The sequence below is a fragment of the Panthera tigris genome, chromosome B3 (genome assembly GCF_018350195.1).
Source record: "Panthera tigris isolate Pti1 chromosome B3, P.tigris_Pti1_mat1.1, whole genome shotgun sequence".
In the NCBI taxonomy this organism is placed as follows: domain Eukaryota; kingdom Metazoa; phylum Chordata; class Mammalia; order Carnivora; family Felidae; genus Panthera; species Panthera tigris.
The window spans coordinates 17,197,858-17,212,935 of record NC_056665.1 but is presented as its reverse complement, the minus strand read 5'-3'; the positions used below and the strand labels follow the sequence as shown (position 1 = coordinate 17,212,935).

At 48.6% G+C, this 15,078-nt stretch overlaps 1 protein-coding gene across 4 annotated transcripts in view; it reads left to right on the top strand.

Annotated features, from left to right (window-relative positions):
* Positions 1–15,078, top strand: part of IGF1R (insulin like growth factor 1 receptor) — a 299,971-nt gene that overhangs the window by 260,229 nt on the left and 24,664 nt on the right. For all 4 annotated transcript variants that reach the window (XM_042988145.1, XM_042988146.1, XM_042988147.1 and 1 more), the window contains 6 exons: positions 1,947–2,230; positions 3,723–3,859; positions 4,349–4,508; positions 9,370–9,472; positions 10,247–10,317; positions 14,714–14,943. In XM_042988145.1, the coding sequence (XP_042844079.1) occupies positions 1,947–2,230; positions 3,723–3,859; positions 4,349–4,508; positions 9,370–9,472; positions 10,247–10,317; positions 14,714–14,943 (985 nt within the window). The remainder of the gene's footprint in view (positions 1–1,946; positions 2,231–3,722; positions 3,860–4,348; positions 4,509–9,369; positions 9,473–10,246; positions 10,318–14,713; positions 14,944–15,078) is intronic.

Genomic DNA, 15,078 nt, shown 5'->3' with positions numbered 1-15,078 from the left:
GGCTGCAGGAGGGGTTTGGGCACAGGATTATTTGCAGTGGATTAAGCCCAGGCAACTTCTTTCTTACAGATGTAATTGGGTGTTGTGTTGGTTTTATGTGTTGCATTGGTTTTGAAGAGAATGTAGGACGTTAGTTCTGGTAGGTTCAAAAAAGGTCTCCCTAGTAATTAACGTAGTTTCTTGTGTCCTTCTGTTCCAGGAAGGTTGGCTGGTGTGCAGGTTGTGAGGACAGGAGATTATCCGCCTCGTTTCCTAATCTTTCCTCCCCCAGTATTATGAAAGTAAATGCAGTGGGGCCATGAGTACACGGCCTGACCCCACGGTTCTCTGCCTGGCGGAAGGAGTCTATCTGGGTTGAACAGTTCGTGTTTGGGTGGGGCCTAGTGGGTCACTGCACAAGAGTGGTGATGGCGTTTGGGCCGGGCGGACTGGGGAGCCAGAGGCCCTTTCCCCAAGCGCCCTGCTTTTCCTTTCCAAGTTTTTCACTTCATGGCAAATAAGGACCCACAGGAAGCCTGCTGCATGGCAGTGAGAGCATGAATGGCTTCCCAGGTGCCCTGTCTCCCTGTGGGCCTTCCGCTTTCTCCCCTACATGAGAACTGATGAGCATTCCTGTCTTCTGTTCTTTCTCCTTGCCTTGGACTCTTAGTTTTCTTCCAGATGAGATTTGTTCTGTTTGCTCCCCGCCCTTTGCCCGTGCACAGGATAAGTGATGCCTGCTGACAGCCTCCGTATGGAACGGACAGCACCCTCTTCCCCACCATTTCCGGTGGCTGACCTGAGGGTGGCTGTTTCTTGTCTGGGTGTTTACTTTCATGTTCTGTTGCTGTTGGTTCCTGTAAACGCTAGGAGCTTCTTTTTAAGGCTTTTTGGGGGAGGGGTGCCTGGGTGGCTCAGTCAGCTAAGCGTCCCACTTCAGCTCAGGGCATAATCTTGTGGCTCATGAGCCCCGTGTTTTGTTCTGGCTGACAGCTCAGAGCCTGGAGCCTGCCTCAGATTCTGTGTCCCCCTCTCTCTCTGCCTGACCCTCTCCCTCCCTCCCTCTCTCTCTCTCTCTCTCTCTCTCTCTCTTTCTCAAAAATAAACACTAAGGTTTCTTGGGAGAGCCCAAAACCATTTTTTTCATACCACCCCCCCCCCACCCTGCAACGCCAGCTGCTTGGACCGTTTGTCTGCCCTTTGGGGTGTAGACATTCTTTTCTTTTGATTTGTCTTTTGCTGTCCTGTGCTTTGTGTAGCTGTTGTTCTAAGCCCTAGTCAAGTCCATGGCGGTGACTCTGCCCCTGTTAAAGCAGAGCCTTGGAGAGGCCATAGGAGGTCACTGCTGAGTGGGAGGCAAAACCAGGCTGGAAAGACCTCCAGGAGTGTGAGAAATAGAGACAATGGAGTCTCAGAGGAAGGGGGGCTTCAGCGGGAGCCCCAGAGGGAAGGGTCAGGGGGTCCAAGCAAGGGCTCGCTGCCTGGTATCTTTATTTCCACAGTCAAAGGGGGCCGGCAAAGCCACCACCACAGGCCTTTGAACCCCCTCTGCCCCCTCCCACCTCACCCCCTAATAAACCTTAGTGTGGCCAGCAAGTTGGTCACTGTTCATGTTTAACCATAAGGTCTGTGGACCAAGGAGCATGGACATTGTGATGAAACAGCCAGGATACTGCAGAGCCAGGAATGGCTGAGACCTTTGTTTGCCTCTAGGTACAGTTGAGTCACTACTCTGGGAGCCAGGGGGGCAGTTTGTGTGCCGATTCTGAGGTTTGCAGAGTAGAGAAAGCAAAATAAATAACGGAGGAAATCCCCATATTACTTGTTGGTTCTCATCCAAAGGGGCTGAATAGTTCCTTTCATCCAAAGTGAAGATTTTTCTTTTCTTTCCGGTACTCTAACCCAAGTCATAGAAAGGACCAAAGAGGCAGAAGCACTTACCAGCCAAGTTTCTCTCTTCCTGACAGACCTGAAAGGAAGCGGAGAGATGTCACACAAGTCACCAACACCACCATGTCCAGCCGAAGCAGGAACATCACGGTGGCGGACACCTATAATATCACAGACCCCGAAGAGCTCGAGACAGAATACCCTTTCTTTGAGAGCAGAGTGGATAACAAGGAGAGAACTGTGATCTCCAACCTCCGGCCTTTCACTTTGTACCGCATTGACATCCACAGCTGTAACCACGAGGCTGAGAAGCTGGGCTGCAGCGCCTCCAACTTTGTCTTTGCAAGAACCATGCCTGCAGGTACAGTGTGATCCGACTCGCCCCGCTCCTGACTCACTCACAGCCCAGTGGAGAAGCCTGTGTTTTGTGGACACAGAGTCGAACACCCCGGGCGATGACCCTTAGTCTCCATCCTGCTCATTAAAGAACGGTGGTCATGTAGGCAAGCATGGTAGACCAGGAGCTCAGGGAAGGGAGTCTGTCTGCTCCTAGTGACATCACCTCCATCCCAGCCTGTCTATACAAAGTACTCAGGAACAGGGAGCTCCCTTCAGGGTCAACTCTCTTCCTCCCCCTTGGTGCCTCGTGCATTCCCGCGGCCCTTTTCCCCATCTGTGCACAGGGAAATTTGCACGGTCCCTCCTGAGTTCTGGGGTCCGGTGGAATCAGTTAACTGCCTTGACTCAGAGTGACTGTCGCTTCTCAAGGTCAACCGCTGGAGTAGCCTTTAGTCCTCCTATTTGGTCTTTGCGTTCCCCTTGGAAGTTAGAAGCTGCCTGTTACTCAGACTGCCATCCATCTTTAAGGACAGGGGGCGCCTGGATGGCTCAGTCAGTTACGCATCTGACTCTTGATTTCGGCTCAGGTCTTAATCTCACAGTTCATGAGATTGAGCCCCGTGTCCGGCTCTGCACTGACAGTACAGAGCCTGCTTGGGATTTTCTCTTTCTGCATTTCTCTCTCAAAATAGGTAAATAAGTTTCTTAAAAAAGGAGAGGTGAACTGCCCAGTTCTCTTTCCTGCCAGGACAGCAGGTGGTAGAAGGAGCCCAGAGTACTGGAGTCTAGCAGGGGGGCCCAGTCCTGGGGCTCACATGCAGCACGTCTCGAAGTAGCTGTCAGCCTCCCTGGCCTCAGTTTCCCCACCCTTCCAGGAGAGCCCCAGAGCAGCTCATTTCTCAGAGCCTTCGCCAGCTGTAACTTGCAGTGACTCCTGCTCACCACTTGCCTTACTGTTTTAGCAAGAGAGCAAACGCCCAGCCTTCCCTGGCGGCTGGAGGAGTTGATGGTGGCTGTGAGGGCTGGGTCCCAGCACGAGCTTCCCAGCGGCTTCCTCAACAGGCCCGGCTTGCGGGGGCTTGCGGGCCGTCCTTCATGCCCTCGTAAAAAAGATGCGTTTGCCTTATGCAGATGCAGACTCCGAAGGGTCTGCGTCGCGGCCTGGAGGCTTGCTGCTGCCTCCTCTGCTTGCAAGGCGCCTTTTTGATGCTGCTTCTGTTCTGCAGCATCGCATAGGTTCCTTTCTCCAGAGATAGCAGGCTTTTTTCGGGGGGCGGGGAGTCTGAGGGGAGGGAAGGGACTGTGGCATCTTGAGCCCCACAGGTCATTAGATTGCTTGGGTTCCAAAGCCGGTGCAACGTGTGAGCACTCAGCTTCGGAGGAACCTGTGTGGCCACCGCCCTCAGCCCTGCAGGCACAGCCTGGGGGGAGGGGATTCTTAGGTTAGCCTCCACCCCACCCCCACCGAGGGGTACCCGAATCTGACCTTCTCGCTTGTTTAAATTGTTGTGCAGAAGGAGCAGACGACATTCCTGGGCCGGTGACCTGGGAGTCAAGGCCTGAAAACTCCATCTTTTTAAAGTGGCCGGAACCTGAGAATCCCAATGGACTGATTCTAATGTATGAAATAAAATATGGATCACAAATCGAGGTAAGCGTGGGGCGGTGGTCCGTACCTGGCTATGCTTCCATTCCAGTCGATGGCACAGGTCGCCTCCTGGTTAGCCGAGGACTTAACCCCATAACCCACAGAGACAAGTCAGCGAGGATTTAGGTCTTTCTGCTGCCCCGCACTCTGCCCAGAGCACTCGGAATATGCGAGGAGGTGGGCTTGTTTTCGCCCTTAAGAAACTATCCCCCTTGCAGAAAGCGATCTTCTGGCACAGAATAGATTGGTTTCAGTAACCCTTAATCTTTCTGCAGCTCTTTTTGATTACAAAGAAAGAAAGAAAGAAAGAAAAGTTCCTTTAGAACTTGGGTGTGTGTATGGTCACTGGAAGACGGCCATTCAACACTGGGTTCCTTTCCTGTTCTCGCACATCGGGATCACTGTTGGGTGGGATGTGAGACACTGGGTAGCAAGAGGCACCCATTTCTCACATGCTCGTGGGGAGTTGGCACCTATGTTTTTTTCCCCCAGGATCAGCGGGAATGTGTATCCAGACAGGAGTACCGGAAGTATGGAGGCGCCAAGCTTAACCGGCTCAACCCAGGGAACTATACGGCCCGGATCCAGGCCACCTCTCTCTCTGGAAATGGGTCGTGGACGGATCCCGTGTTCTTCTACGTCCCCGCCAAAAGTAAGGCTTGCGGAGGGAGTAGCTGGGAACCCCAAAAGCAGGCTGGGCCGGGACCAGGGAAGCCTGGGCTGTCGGGCCCTCTGACTTTCTGATTCCATGTTGGAGCCGAGTTGGGCACATCTCAGAAGGGTCGTGCTTCTGCCAGCAACTCATTTGGGAGCTCCAGCTGGGCTGTCGCCGCTGTTGAGGGTTCCTACCTCTCTTGTGGGGCAGGGAGAGGGTCAGAGCCCCTTTCCAGGGAGGCCTTTTGAGGGGGCCTTTGCTTCCAACGTGTTTAATGTCCAAAGCATTTTTACAAAGTGCTGAGTTGACCATTCTGCCCCTTGTCCAGTTAGGGCTGCTAGTTAGGTCTCAGATTCAGGGCTTCGAATCCTAAAGGGTGACAGAAATCTGGGGGCCTCCAGTCCAGCCTGTTCAGGAGAGGAGTCCTTGTGGTAGCATCACAGGCCTTGTCCCCTTCCCTGCCTGCCAGTAAACTACAGATGTACTTTGAAAGCACAAACACATGCAGAATGTGCCCAGTGTTCGCCGGCTGGCACCCAGACTGGGCCATGTTGTGATTTTATGCTCAAACCGTTGACAAGACAGAATTCTTAGAAGGCCGTTCTAGACAAGGATTTCGGATTTTAAAACTGAGTTTTGTAAAATGTGTAGGTACATGAAGGGCCCTATGGTTAGTTCGCCAAGAAAATGCAGTATTTTCTGTGGTGACATAAATATTCCTTATCATTTCCATATTGAGTTTCTCTTTCTAATTAGGAACCCGGTTTTTTTTTTAAGATTATTTCACGTTCAGTTATTGGGGTCAAATTTGGCATAACACTGCTCCTTACTGCCCCACATGGAAGCACAGACCCACCTTGCTTACTGGTGCTACTTTTGGGTCCAGTGGATGGTCCCCACCTCCCTGGTCCCTCCTAGTATCCACCTCTGTGCTGCCCTGATTTGCTGTCTGAGGTTTTTATTTTTATTTTTTTTTAATTTTTTAATGTTTTATTTATTTTTGACAGAGAGACAGAGACAGAGGGCGAGCGGAAGAGAGGCAGAGAGAGAGGGAGACACAGAATCTAAAATAGGTTCGGGGCTCTGAGCTGTCAGCACAGAGCCCCATGCGGGGCTTGAACTTATAAGCCATGAGATCATGACCTGAGCCAAAGTTGGACGCCACTCAGGCGCCCCGAGTTTTTAAGTTCTGGACTTCAGCCATTCCGGCAGTCCACCTGGTTAGTGCCTAATAGCCAAAGACAGGTATTTGAAAATCCTAATAGTACAAATATCAGAAGAAGAATGGAGTGAATAGAACTGCAGACCTCAAGGTAGCATTTTTATGAGCCTGGCCCTGTGCCTGAGTTCAAGTTTTAGGGGTAAACAGATAGCTGAGGCAGGTTATTCCATCAACTAAAGTAGTCTGAACTCCCCATGGGGTCCACTTACCCTGCTCTTACCAGTGTGCCTGTGCCACCCAGTCCAGTGCTAGAACCTTCACCATAGTTCTGTCTAGAGTAGCATCTAGCTTCCTCTTCTCCCCTCCCCTCTCCTCATCCCTTAGGAACAAGAGCCTCGGTTTAGGGGTCAGTCGAGCATCAGGCTGCAACCTTTGAAATAGCAGCTCTGACTTACCTTCAGAGAAGTCGAGGCCCTCTGTGCCATGGCTACCCCATCTTTAACCCCGTGAGTGCTAGGTTCCCACTGGAAACCGGGAGTCCCTCTGATGGACTCTTTCCAGCAGAAGTTGACATCTACTGCAGGAAAATTAAATCTGCATGCCCGCTTTGCTGCTGGGAGGTTTGTCCTCATGTCAGACAAGACTCTCCTGTCCTAGTGCAGTGTCTCTTCCTCCTGTTTAATCCTCAGAGGAGACAGAAGCTTTACAAAAAGGCTTTCTGGCAACTGCTGTCCTTTAAGGAGCCCTTCATGTGCTTGAAAACTATTAAATTACTCTCCAGACTTTTCTTCTCCAGACTAAATAATCTCTGGTCTTTTGGCCCTTTCTTGTAGCCCCAGTCTCAGAGACCAATTTTCTACCCGTCTAATCATTTTGTTCTTCTCTGGCTGTGTTCCCGTTTGTCCACGTCCCCGTTGAAATGTGGGACTCAGAAAGAACACGGTACAGCCTGACCGATAGTATCAGTGATACAAATATAAGAAATAGTCCTCAGGAAGAAAAACTAAAACCCTACTGGCTTCCCAAAGGCAGTGATAACTTGAGAGTATTTTCAAGAATTGGAAAATGCAGGAGACTGAATCCATTTCTGAGAGCTATCTGATAAAAAAATGTCTTTAACTTTTTTTTTATTTTAGAGAGAGCATGAGCAGGGGGAGGGGGGCAGAGAGAGAGAGAGGAGAGAGAGAGAGAGAGAGAGAGAGAGAGAGAGAATCTTAAGCAGGCTCCATGCTCAGCGCAGAGCCCAACACCAGGCTCAATTCCATGACCTCGGGATCATGAGCTGAAATCAAGAGTCGGACACTCACCCGACTGAGCCACCCAGATGCCCCCAAAATGTCTTTAATTTTAAAAGCACAATAGCTTGGGGCTCCTGGGTGGCTCAGTCAGTTAAGCATCCAACTTTGGCTCAGGTCATGGTCTCACTGTTGTGAGTTCAAGCCCCGCGTCAGGCTCTGTGCTGACAGCTCAGAGCCTGGAGCCTGCTTCGGGTTCTGTGTCTCCCTCTCTGTCTGCCCCTCCCCTGCTCGCGTACCTCAAACTCAAACCAAAATCACAGCTGCTACCCTCAGAGTATCTCTCTGGCCTCTGTTCCCAAGGTCAGTGAGTGGCACCATAATCCATGCCCCACCCAAGCCTGGACCGTTACAGCCATTCCCCACCTTTTCTTTCTCCCCAGCCACCCACTTCTCATTCAGCAACCCCCACCCCCCGCCCCCTGTCACATTGATTTAGCCTCTCGTGTGCGACTGAAATCCAACCCCTGTTGCCACCACTTCAGGTGCTTGCTTTTTGGGGCAGCTCTGAGCTGTGGGTACAGGAAGCGTGTACCCTCCCAATCCCAGGACCATGGCTTACCTGCTCCCTGTGTGACCCTTGGGGAGTTCAGGTCACCTCTGGGAGTCTTCTTCTATAGAAAAGGACCAGTGGTCTCTTTGTGAGGTCTGGGCTAGATAACGCAGCACAAACCAAGGTCCCTGCCCCCTGGCCCAGCCCCTCCAGGACCCGCAGTGCCTCCTCCATGCTGCCAGCCTGCTGCAGGCTGGCCTCACGCACAGCCATCTCTCCAGACACACATCTGATTGGTTCACTGTGGGGCCTGAGAGCTCACACTGGCTGCCTTTCATCTGCAGAATGAGGTTCAAACTGCTCAGCTTGAACAGGCCCCTTGGGAACCAGTCTCCAGTATCCTTTCCAGCCGTTCCTCTGCACTTGGAAGGCTTCCCCTGGCTCCCTTCTCACCTCTCCCTTCCCCTCTGCATCCCTGCAGTGTGTGCAGCCCACTTTTTTCGGTTCTTGTGCTACTTGTGGACACACTCATCTCCCGCATCCAGGAGAATCTTCCAGAGCATGCGTCAGCATCCCCAGTGTCCAGCCTGGCTCCTGTCATATGAGGGCTGGTGACAGTGGGGAGCAGGTGTTTCGGTCAAGCTTGTAATTAGACCCAAACATTTAGGGAGAATTCAGAGCAATTTCGGCAAGGGGTGCCATCGAGTTAGTTGTGGTTTTTGGGGGGGGGTTTTGTTTTGTTTTTTGTTTTCTTTTTAATTGTCTGTGAAACTGTCTTAACAGATAAAGTTCAAGGCACCCAGGTGGCTCAGTCAAATGTCTGACTCTTGACTTCAGCTCAGGTCATGATCTCACAGTTCATGGGAGCCAGCCCCGAGTTGGTCTCTGCACTGACAGTGAGGAGCCTGCCTGGGATTCTGTCTCTCCCTTTCTCTCTACCCCCCTCCTGCTCACACACACGCACTTTCTCTGTCTCTTTCTCTCAAAATAAATAAACATTTGAAAAAATTATCTTAGGGGAAAAAAAGGGGGCACCTGGGTGGCTCAGTTGGTTAAGCATCCGACTTCGGTTCAGGTCATGATCTTATAGTTCGTGGGTTCAAGCCCCACATCGGGCTGTGTACTGACAGCTCAGAACCTGGAGCCTGCTTCGGATTCTGTGTCTTTCTCTCTGTGCCCCTCCCCGGCTTGCGTTCTGTCTCTCTCTCTCTCTCTCTCTCTCAAAAATAAACATTAAAAAAAATTCTTCTTAAATAAAAACAAGCATCAGTACCACTTGAACACTATTTATGTAAAACTCTATTCATTTTATTTTAGCAAATTTATTTATATATATGTATGTATACATATATGTATGTATACATTAACAGTCATTGAATTGCATACAAATATTATTTCACTTGAGCCCACCATTTGAACTATTATTTCAGAATACACTGTACTTTTTAAAAAAATATTTACTTATTTTTAGTAGAAAGATAGCACATGAGTGGGGGAAGGGCAGAGAGAGGGGGACAGAAGATCTGAAGCAGGCTCTGTACTGACAGCAGAGAGCCTGATGTGGAGCTTCAAACTCACAAACCATGAGATCATGACCTGAGCCAAAGTCAGACGCTTAACCACTTGAGCTCAACACCCGGGTGCCCCAGGAATACACTGTACTTCAAAAATGACTATACTCCTCAGTACACACTTATTTTATCTCCACCCCCACTGCCCCCCAGATAACTCAGGGGATTTTGCTGTGTCCTATCCAATACCATTTACCTTCAGAATTACTAGTTTGTGATAGGGCAGTCAAGGAATTTTGGGGGATTTTTTTTTTCATATTTCCAGCTTAAAAAAAAAAAAAAAAGAGGACCAGCTTGTTCACCCAGTGATATTTTATCATTTCCCTTGTCTCGGCAGTAACATATGAAAATTTCATCCACCTGATCATCGCTCTGCCTGTTGCCGTCCTGCTGATAGTGGGGGGACTGGTTATCATGTTGTACGTCTTCCACAGAAAAAGGTGAGAGCCTCCGGGAAAAGCTCAGACACTTTTTGTGGCTGTGCGCTCTGATGATTTGAACCTGAGTTCAGGTACGCGATTTGAGGATTTTGAGGAAATACCCCATGGGTCGGGAAACCTGATTTTCCAATCACTGCTCTTCACAGGAAAAGGGAACGTTTCCTAACGAGTCAGTGACAACAGAAAATATATCTCGGGCCGGTAGGGTTTGTCGCCTTGCTGGTTGCACCCTCAGATACCGCTGCTTATGCAGAGATTTTCCAAACCCAGTGTCCCAGCCTTTTCTATCCAGTAGACCTTTCAATTTCCAATGAAGTAAAGAAACAGTTGTTTGTTTTTGGTTTTTTGTTTTTTTCTTAATTTGGGGGAGAGCGAAAGTAGGGGAGTGGCAGAGAGAGGAGGGCAGACAGAGGAACTGAAGTGGGCTCTGTGTGGACAGCGCAGAACCAGAGGTGGGGCTTGAACTCATGAACCATGAGATCATGACCCTGAGCCAAAGTCGGACGCCCAATCGACGGAGCCACCCGGGCGCCCCAAGAAACAAATGTTTCTTACGAGGCTTTCATCCAAGACCACTGAGGAAGCCCAGAGCCCTGTTAGCAGATGTCTTCGGCCCCAGGCAGATGGGGGAGTGTAGGTGAGGGTCTGCAGGCAGTAGGTGCCCCTTGCTCCCTTTCTCCTGATACTTAAAACAGGATAAATAAAGCTGATAGAGCAAAGATGAGATGTGTGCACGTCGGGTTTTTTTTAACCTGAATTTTTTCCTTCTTACAGAAATAACAGCAGGCTGGGGAATGGAGTGCTGTATGCTTCGGTGAACCCAGAGTACTTCAGTGCCGCAGATGGTAAGCAGCTAAGCTCCGGGCACTGCCTGGACCCAGTCAGGTCCCAGACTGGGGAGCTTTCAGGAGTGCGGCTAATTTAGGGAGAAGAGGTTTGCGTCATTTGACGTAACTTTGGCTTCAAATACGTCGTCGTTAACACTTTCTTTAAATTTTTATTATTTTTTTTAAGTTAATTTATTTTGAGAGAGAGAGAAAGAGCGAGTAGGGGAGGGGCAGAGGGAGGTGGAGAGAGAGAGAGAGAGAGAGAGAGAGAGAGAGAGAGAGAGAGAGAGAATCCCAAGCAGGCTCTGAGCTGTCAGCGCAGAGCTCATCGCAGGGCTTGAACTCACAAACCGTGAGATCGTGACCTGAGCCAAAGTCAGACGCTTACTGGACTGAGTCACCCAGGTGCCCCCGCCCCCTTTCTCTTTTAAATCAAAGTTTTTAGCAGTTCACTGAATATGTCGAAAATTCTGGGACTGTATGGAATGCCCCCAAAGAAAAACAGTCTTCAGAGACAACTGGTCACCACAGTTGTCAATTTACTTAATTGCCTGAGATTTTATGCTAGGATGACAAAAGTTGTTTAATTGTTGACATCTAGTCAGAGGATACGCTGCAGCTGACCAAATAGTTCCTTTAAACCTGTTTCAGCCTGAGTTTCGTATCGCTATGATGGTCTTTGATCACTCATGGCTTCTCTGCATTTTTCTGTCTTGGAGTTTTTCTGCTCATTCCCTCCTGACCGGGCTCCTATGACTTATACCCTCACGGCCCATTCACATACCCTTGGGTAATAACTCATGAGGTCCATTTAGTTAAGTGACTGAGGTCTGACTTGGCAGTTGGGTTCTATTCGATGGTTATTTCGTTTTTTCCTTATTTACTGTCTCTTCTCCCTATTGTGCTTGAATCCAAACCTTTATAAGTAAGTCCAGGCCGGGCACTGGTCCTGGGGTCTAGTGATACTGGCACTTGCCGGGGGCTTTTACGAACGCTGTTCCCTTTGATCCCTGTGTCCCGGTAAGGTGGCTTTTCTTATGCCCGCCTGTCTGTAGGTGAGATGCTGAGGTTCAGAGGACACATGTGCATGACTAGGTGGTTGAGAAGTCAGGATGACATGGTCTCTGGCATCTTGTCGACCACAGGGAAGCTGACCCACAGGAGGAGCTGGCTTGGGTCCACCAGATAAGCCAATGAGTACATGAATTCAGGGAGGTGTGTTTAGAAACAGTGTGTGCCTCCTTCTTGCTTCAGGTGAAGTGAAAGTTGGTGTGCAGAACGTGTGAAATGGAGTTGTGATTATTCTGATCGATTACCCTGAGTAAATGGAAAACATAAGAAAACACACTGACGCTTTAAAAGCACTATATAAATGTCTAAAGTTTTGTTATGATTTCTCTAATAATTTCTAATTCAGTTCTGTTTACAGCAAAGCCGATCAACAGCAGCCTCCCCTGAATGGGAATCAAGTGCAGAATAAGGACATTCTTCCTGATTCTATAGACGTCTCACAAAGTTGTATTTTTTAATGTCTTTATTTTATTTTTATTTTGAGAAAGAACGAACAGAGGAGGGGCAGAGAGAGAGAGGGAGAGAGAATCTCAAGCAGGCTCCACACTGTCAGCACAGAGCCTGATGCAGGGCTTGACCCCGTGAACTGTGAGATTGTGACCTGAGCCAAAATCAAGAGTGGGACGCCTAAACAACTAAGCCAGCCAAGTGCCCCACAAAGCTGTACTTTTAATAGGCATGTAGGTATGTGTGTACATATACATACACATGTACACACACACATATTTCTATACTCCTTTATGTAATGTATGTATGCATATAAGACATAGAGAACATTCTGGAAGGATACACACCAAATTTAAAATAGTAGTTACTTGTGGAAAGTATCTTTTTCTTTATTAAAAAAAAAAAGCAAAAAGATTTTTATGCATTGCTTATATAATTAATAGCTTTTTTTTTTTTTTAAGTCAGATAAGGTAAGGAGTCATCACACACTTAATGGAATTTATGAGGGAAATGCAAGGCCACTTTCCTTCTCTGTAGAGGTGGAATAAGGCTATTCCAGAGAATTTGCTCTGCTTTGAAATAAAGCACAGAAGACTGGCATTTTGTCATTTTGACTATGAAGTGTCCAGGAAGCTTAGAGCATTAATACAATAATATCAGACTCTAAGGGTGATTTGAATGCAAATTTTATATCTTTCCAGAACTACTTTCATAATATGCCTTGATTCACCTTTAAAAATAAAATAAAAACCCAACGCACTGTCACCCAGGCCAACAACAGGTAGGAACACGGTCACCTCATTTGAACTTAATTTATTCGGCCATTTGACAAGCACCTTATAGCTAGTCTCCTCGAGGGGCGACAAAATGACATTGCAGTTCGAAAATGCTTTAAAAACTTCTTTCTCCAGAAGCTATTCTGCACGTCACCATTCTCCAGAATATACCGAAAATCCCCTCTAGGGAAGTGCTGATAACATTGTGCACATAACCCGTTGCCGTTGCCGGCTGGCGGGGCTTAGGACCTGCTGGCTCGAGTCAGAGCTGCTGGGTTGAATTTAGAGAAAGAGATTGCAAGTATTGACTTCAGGGACCTCCCAAGGAAGGAATGGGATTGGTTTTAACTCCGTGTTTTATGGTGTGCTACAGAGTTAATTCTGATTAAAAGCAAGCCCGGATTTTCGGAGATAAACGGATACAGGCGGTTTCTCTTTATACTTTCTGAGGGGTATGTGAAGAGTCTTATCTACTGGCTTGTCTTACATACTTTCTCTCCTAAGCAAGCCTCAGCCTCTTCTTAGGGGCCGTATAACATCTAAGCCACATAGAAGGTAGACTCCCGTTTACGAAATTCCTAAACTACATATGTAATGGGAAATACAAAAGTGCATATGAGAGAAAATTCTAGATTGATGAACATAGGCCATATTGGACACTCCTCAGTGGCGTAAGTTGGTGGGATCTCCTGGGCCTAATTTATAGACGTCTTTCCTTCCAGGCATAAAAGTACAGGAGACCCAGTGGTGTTGGAATACAGCTGCCAGCCACTGCTTCTCCCACATCCAGCCGTAAGAGCAAGGTTAACGTCCAAAAGCATACAAGCAAACACAGATGCCATCGCAGCTCCCCAGTCCTGCATTTCTGAGCCGGGACCCCTTCCTGGTATACAGTGGAGCCTGCTGGGAATCCCCCTCTCTGGCAAGGACAGAAGCACACACAGCATTAGAAGGATGTCCTTATAACTGAAATTTCTTAGGGAGGTAATGGAACAGGTCACAGTTTTCTTTTTCTTTTTCATTCTGCCCATCTGAGTTGTGGGATGGATCCCCTGTATTGTTTTCTTTTCTTTCTTACCTCCCTTCTCCCTTTTCCTCTTTCTTTCTCCTTCCTGCCTGCCTGGAATTACTTCTTTGTTTTCTTAAACCAGATTGACTGAAAGCCTTGGCTGGAGAAGTCATGTTCAGGCTCTGTCTTACCATGTCCCACCTCCCAGCCCCTCAACCCAGTTGTGGGCGGTCCCTGAGTTCATGGAACTCAGGCCAGGGCCCTGGGGAGACCCCTGTGCTCATCAGCTGTCCCTCCACCTTGCTCACCACTGATGGTCCTTGGTGCCAGAGTTCAGCAGCTTCTGTTCCTATATAGACACCCCAGGGGCTTCGGTGAGGCTGGAGACACTTGTCTAAACTAGAATAGTGCTACCAATAGAAATAGAAGGCCAGTCCCATATGTAACCACAAGTTTTTCTAATAACCACGTTTAAAAAAGTATAAAAGAAACAGGTGAGGGGCACCTGCCGTGGCTCAGTCAATTGAAATCCCACTTCACTTAGGTCACGATCTCACAATCCGTGAGTTCAAGCCCCACATCAGGCTCACTGCTGTCAGTGAAGAGCCCACTTCAGATCCTCTGTCCTCCCTCTCTCTCTGCCCCTTCCCCACTCACGCTCGCTTTCTCTATAACATGAAAAAACATTAAAAAAAGAGGTGAAAAAGTGTTCACGATACACGTTATTTAACCCGGTATGTCCAAAGTATTATCAATTTAAATAGGTAGTCAGTCTAAAAACTATTGAAATATTTGCGTGATTTTTTTTTCGTACTAAGTCTTTGAAGCCTGTTGTGAATTCTATACTTAGCGCATCTCAAATTGGATTCCTTTGTGGTTCTTGTGTGCTGTTAGTATCCTAAAATTATCTCAGAATCCTTGAAGACTTGAAATACCAGTGTGTGACCGTGTAGCTGTCTTGCAAAGATTTCAGGACAAGCCGTGTCACTGTTTCCTGATGTTCTCTGTGGACTTCAGGAAGTGGCATCTTGTATTCTGGTTTCCCCAAAAGCACCTTCTGCCCAGGGGCTCCCTGCCTTACCTGTTTCGGTTCTGGTTTCTTCTTCTCCAGTGTATGTACCTGATGAGTGGGAGGTTGCTCGGGAGAAAATCACCATGAGCCGAGAGCTGGGGCAGGGCTCGTTTGGGATGGTCTACGAAGGAGTTGCCAAAGGCGTGGTTAAAGATGAGCCCGAAACCAGGGTGGCCATCAAAACGGTGAACGAGGCCGCGAGCATGCGTGAAAGGATTGAATTTCTCAACGAGGCTTCAGTGATGAAGGAGTTCAATTGTCACCATGTGGTAAGAGAATGCCCTGAGAAGCCAGAAACTGACGCAGGGAGAACACCTCAGTGGGGCCCCCCAGAGTGTCAGTGGCATCACTTGGGGGTTTAGTGTCTCGCCCCGCCTTCCAGAGTTCCCCGTCACCTCACTGTT